This window comes from Salvia splendens, chromosome 2 (genome assembly GCF_004379255.2).
Source record: "Salvia splendens isolate huo1 chromosome 2, SspV2, whole genome shotgun sequence".
Lineage (NCBI taxonomy): Eukaryota > Viridiplantae > Streptophyta > Magnoliopsida > Lamiales > Lamiaceae > Salvia > Salvia splendens.
This window is the reverse complement of record NC_056033.1, coordinates 20,374,566-20,380,621: the sequence shown is the minus strand read 5'-3', so window position 1 is coordinate 20,380,621 and position 6,056 is coordinate 20,374,566. Positions and strand designations below refer to the sequence as shown.

Here is a 6,056-nt window from a genome sequence, read left to right as displayed (position 1 = left end):
ATAAAGACTAGGACGAACCTGTCCAAATACGGGTGGAACACGCGGTTCATCAGGTCCATCAACACAGCTGGAGCATTGGTAAGCCAAAAAGGCATTACCGAACTCATAATGGCCATATCTAGTGCAGAACGCAGTCTTTAGTATATCGTCTTGTTGAACTCTTAGCTGATGATAACCCGATCTCAAGTCCATTTTCGAGAAAACTCCAGCTCCTTGCAGCTGATCGAAGAGGTCATCGATCCTCGGTAAAGGATACTTGTTCTTGAGGGTTATCTTGTTCAGCTCTCGATAGTCGATACACATTCTCAAGGTGCCATCTTTCTTCTTTACGAATAGTACTGTGTGCCCCACGGCGACACACTGGGTCGGATGAAACCCTGGTCTAGTAGTTCTTGTAATTGCATCTTGAGTTCCTCCAACTCCTTTGGTGCCATTCTGTAAGGTGCCTTTGATATTGGAGCTGATCCTGGTTCTAGATCGATGGTGAACTCCAATTGCCTGTCTGGCGGCAAGCCTGGTAGTTCTCCTGGAAAGACGTCAGGATATCCTCGTACTATCGCTACGTCCTCGATTTTCCTGTACCTTTTCTCTTCTTCGTTCAAGTAGACGAGGTATGCAGGGCACCCCTTCCTCATCATGGCTGTTGCTTGTAGGGCAGAAACAATCGACTTTCGTTTCCTCATGGAGATCTCATGGAAAATTACGGGTTCTGTCCCGGGGTACTGCAATGCTATCTGTCTCTCCTTACAACGAATGGTAGGGTAGTTCTCGGCTAACCAGTCCATTCCTAGTATGATGTCGACGCTCCACGTCAACATCACATGTAAGTTATGAGCTACTAGGTTCAGGTTTCCCATAGAAAATTTTATGTTCGAGCACGTTCGTGCAATGTCTATAAGGCCTCCTACGGGTGAGGACACCCTCATCCTATGTTCCATCACATCCATAGGCAAGTTCAAAGTATCCACACAAGATGCTGATATAAACGAGTGCGATGCACCGATGTCAAACAAAATAGCAATAGGTACATTGAGGAGAGTTCCCATACCTGCCAAGTTGCCTTGCTCCTGTTTCCCCTTCTCGGCCTTGGCCTGCTTCTGCTGCAGTGCAAAGGCTCTTGCCTGTGGGGGGAGTCTCGGACGTAGTTGTCGCTGAGGCTGTGGTGCAGGGAGTGTTGCACTCTCTTTCTCTTGTTCGGCCTGGAGTGCCCGCAGTTGCGAACGCTGTCCTCCCGTCCGAGTTGCCTTGCTCGGGCAGTTTCTGGCGAAATGTCCCTTCTGCCCACAGTGGAAACATCCATCTGTCCCGGCCTTGCACTCGCCGTCATGTTTCTTCGAGCATCTTGCACATCGAGGTGGTTGAGCTCGGCGCTCCATATTTTTGAGTTGGGGCAGTCTGTTGCCAACTGTTCTGCTGTGGCCTTGGAGCGAATTGTGGCTTCTTAGCATCAGTCGAAACCCGGTCTCCTTCCCACTTCCTCTTTTCTCGAGAGAGCTGCTGCTGTGGAAGCGATAGGGCGGTGGTGACATGCGCAGTCGGCCTCTCTTTGGGCATGGCTGCCTCGATGTCCAGGGCTCGGCCCAGTGACTCGACATAGGACAGACCTCCATGACTGGCCAGACCCATCCTTATCTCTGATCTTAGGCCAGTGCAGAACTTTTCTGCCATTTTCTCGTCCGTGTCCACTAGTCCAGGCGCGTAGCATGACATATCGCAGGATAACCTATCGTACTCGGTCACCAACATCTTTCCCTGCTTTAGGTTGTACAACTCCACTTCCTTGGCCTTGCGATAGCTCTTGGGAATGTACTTTCCATACAGTTCATTCTTGAACTCCTCCCAGGTCAGGTGCTCCAACTGTTCACGAGTCATAATCTTTCGCCTGGCTTCCCACCAGAAGTCGGCGGACTCAACCAGCTGAAACTTCATATATGAGAGTCGCTCCCGGTCGGTGCACCGAAGAAAATCGAAGATGCGCTCAATCGCACGCATCCAGGTCTCTGCTGTGGCTGGGTCCTCCAGACCATTGAAGACTGGTGGATTCTGTTTGAGAAAAGTCTCTTCCACCCGTCTCTCCTGCAGTGCAGGAGGTGGTGGAGGAGGAGGTGGCTGTGAGGCTCCTGCTTCCCCAGCTTGGTTTCTTCGGGGCACATGCTCTGGTACTTGCGCGTACCTTCTTGGTCTGCCCGCTTTAATCTACTACGCTAGCATGGCTACGACCCGTCCGACCGACCCTACTCCGAGTCGCTACTGATCCATACTGGGTCACCGTGGCTCGTCCCTGGGAAGGGCATCTCGATCGGTGACCACAGCTCCTCCTCATCCTCAGAAACGACGACAGGTTGTGGAACTACTTAGGTCACGTAGGGTGCCACTGGTACGCTGGGGTCGGCGGCAAAGTCTGGATCCACATGCTTTGCGTATAGATATAGGCCCTTGTAGAAAGCCTGGTCTACCGGATGGAGTGGCAGCTGCAGCTCCTCATGATAAGGCTCCATGGGGGTGGAGGCTCGAGGGGCTGTGGTAGATTGACCTCCGTCATCAAGTCCGCGAGGCCTGCCAGTCTGTGGCTCCTCGTTGTCGTCATCGTCCTCTGGATCCTCCTCGGGACCCTCTTCCTCTGGATCCTCCTCGGGATCCTTTTCGCTTTCTCCACCTCCTGTGCCACTCTTCATCGGCTCAATCTCGTCGCTGGACTCTGACATGTCCCCCATCTCTGCCCCACTTCTGCGACGGCCGGGAACTCAGGACGACTGTCCCTCCTCGAATACCCCATTTGCCGCTCACATCAGGGTCAGAGGTGGTAGGCTACGAAACCGCTCACTTCCCGGGGCCTGCGTGTCTGGCGGAGGCCCGTTCCCAAAGTGGTAACACCCGGCCGAGACCGCGCTCAGGAAGCCCGGCATGTCTCCTGTCGCCTCATAGGTCGGAGGCTGTGATGAAGTGTATAGTCGTGCTGTGGCCGCCATCCACCCTTGCCATTCCGGTGGGAACAACTCTACAAGTCGGACTATGCCCTCGTACGGCTTCACTCCATGCCGATTCGCCTCGTCCCAAAGCTTGCCATAGTGGGCGACGAATTCGGCGAGTGTGTCCCCATGGCAGCGCCGGTACGTCCTGTAGTAACATACAACTGCATCAGGATCGGCTCCTGTCCGGAGTGGGCGACTGTGGGTATAGCTCTGTGGAACCATCTCTACATGAACAGAAAGAAGGCCCTAAAAAACGGCTCGCAAAAGAAAGTATATATATACAAGTATGAAAAGCTGTGCAAAAGATGGTATGAACTGAGGCACTGTCTCTCGAAGAGATTGTACTAGGTCTGTCTGTGGCTATATCTCATAACCGGCTAGTATACATATATATCTATATGCGTAAAATCTGTGTTCTAAGGAATGGACTTCCTTTCGTTGCTGTCTATAGATCGTACGTTGGTACTTTCTGGTTCGCTGTTGCTTTCTCGAAATTTCGTGGAATTAGGGGTTCTCCCTAACTGATGAGTTCAGTTGGTCTCGTCGCCCTGGAAGGCGGTAACAAATTCTCATTCTGCTAGTACTTGGTCCTATATGTCTCACCTAAGGTACTTCTCTAAAGCACTCTAGGATTGCATACATAGTCCACATGACACCTATACATTCATGTCAAGCTCATAAATCACAGATACTTTAAGCATATCTCATGCAAAGTATCAGCTATCACGTTGCATCTTGCAAACATTTCAAATAAACATTTTCGTTCCAATAAAGGGCTGTGAAAATTCTTTTCTTTTTCTGAAAATCTCATAAAATTCATTTTCATTCTCAAATGGAAAATATTTTTCTTTCTTTAAAAATTCTCTTTTCTGGACGAGCGGGCATCGACCCCTGTTTCTGCTGCAGTTGATCGTGTCGAGCTGAGGTGTTGGGATCTTGTACTTAACATTATGTTCACTTTCTAGCCTAGTACTATCTTTTCTGGACTGAGGCTTAGAAGGAAGGTTCTTGGGTCAGAGCGAAAGAAAAATGCTCTGATACCACTCTGTCACGACCACATCTCTCTAGTCAAAGAAAGTGTAGCTATATCGCGACTAAAACTTACTGAAACTGTCTCAACTCATCAAGATGCTTAAATCAAAGGAAACATTGTCTGAAATGTGTTGAAGGTACAAATCATACTGAATCAGAGTAGTTATGGAACAACTGTCTTTGCTAAAAGCAAGTTCTAAATTTGCGCAACGGAAGAGTACCAAGACAGATGTAATATGTATGAAGACATACTACACCAGCTATCTTCCTACTTATTTAGCCTTCTTTCCCAACACCTCCTCGGCCTTGACAACGATCAACCTGCACATTAAGGAAAACAATATGCAGGGTTGAGTACTTGATGCACTCAGTGGGCTCATGCCGAAAATATTTCTCTTTTAGTTGTCAACCAAGCTGAGTGAACACGGGGTTTTTCTGAAAATAAGTTCCGGTCACTAAAACTGTTATTTCTTTCTGAAAATAGACTGCACTCTGTTGATGATATACCATATCTCAATGCATGGATCGGGAATGTGGCCACATTCCACGATATCTAGGCCGGCCAACCTGGTGCTAGCTCACGACCCCTAGACCGGCCAACCTGGCGCTAGCTCACGGTCCATGTGTGTACACTAGTCCGAGTAGGATTTACTGACCTACTGGGACCCGAATTCGATTTAATTGGTTGGCATAACCAACAGATAGATAATCATAAACAAAACACGGCATGACAACTCATTCAAAAATATCATGTTTTCACATAAAACACGCTTTAAAAGAAAGAAGAGAAAGCCCACCTCAATTGCTTAAACTCTTGCAATACGGGTGCTTTCCTTTCCTGAGATTACGCGTCGAGCGACGACGTTCCTTTACAAAAGTTAATATACTTAAATTAGGCTTTAAATAATCATTTCTCTTGCATGTATGCATGCCTAAACGTGTGCTCTTTTATTTTATCTCTTTCTTTCTAAATCTTAGAGATCTAGGTTCTTTATTTAAATCGGCGATTTAAATTTATTCGGAACTGGCCGAACTGTTCGGGTATTAGCATTTCCCGCATTGTCTTAAGTATTTTTAAAATACTTTCTGTGACTATTAAACTCAGCTTTAAATACTTTTCGTAAAGCTATCCCACACGGTTTAATATTTCTTTCTTCTGTGGCTTAGGAATTAATTCCAGTATACTTTGAATTAATTTAAGGTAATGACCTCAATTAAATCTATGCCCAGTTAGGGATTTATTTAATCGGGCCCAGAACATTTATTCTTAGACTTTTTCGGCCCAGACTATTTTATTCCCTCATGCCCAAATTCTTCTCATTCCCTAAATCCTCTGGCCTAGTTTTAAATTAAAGCCCAAATGGAACAAGAAATGGGAAAAGGCCCAAGTCTTGAGGGTATACTCCCTCTCCACCGGCCGATTCTCTCTCTCATTTCTCTCCTACATTCCATATTTTCCCCAAATTCGAAAACCCTAGCCCTCTCTCTCTCTCTTCGTCGACATTACAGTCCATCGCCACTGCTTCTATCTCCGGCGAGGGACGATCGGCCTCAAAGAGATTTCTCTCATTCTCTCAGCGGCATCACTGCTGTCGCGACACTGAATCGCCGCCGCCTCTGCATCGGATTCGGCGAGTCGCTGCCGCTGCATGTTCGCGGTGGTGGAGACGCTGCTCGTGCCGCTATCGTTGCTTCTCAGATCGGGGAGTCTTTTGCCTCCTGAGCTACCGCGTTGCAGGCCCGTTTGCCTGCTCACGATTCGGAACTATGGGGTTCATCGCGGTCGAAAAAACAACGTCGAGTGAGTGCCTCGTGGTCACTGCTCTGCCGTCACCCTCCGTCGTGCGTGGTGCTTCCCGTCGGCCCAACGCCATCAGAGCAGGCAAGAGGAATGTCACCGTCGAGCCTGGCCGCGGTCGACCGTGCTGCTGTCGTCGTACACTCAGCACGGCGTCTGACCACGCGGTCTTCTTCCGGACCGTCAGCTCGCTCCAGCTGCCTTATCGCAGCTCAGTTCTCATCGTCCTTCAAGCCCACCCGAAGATAAGTCCT

At 48.8% G+C, this 6,056-nt stretch overlaps 1 protein-coding gene across 1 annotated transcript; it reads right to left on the bottom strand.

Annotated features, from left to right (window-relative positions):
* Positions 1 to 326: 326 nt before the first annotated feature.
* Positions 327 to 1,046, bottom strand: LOC121775668. The gene has a single exon (XM_042172712.1). The coding sequence runs from the start codon at positions 1,044 to 1,046 to the stop codon at positions 327 to 329; it is 720 nt and encodes a 239-aa protein (XP_042028646.1).
* Between the last annotated feature and the right edge of the window lie 5,010 nt (positions 1,047 to 6,056).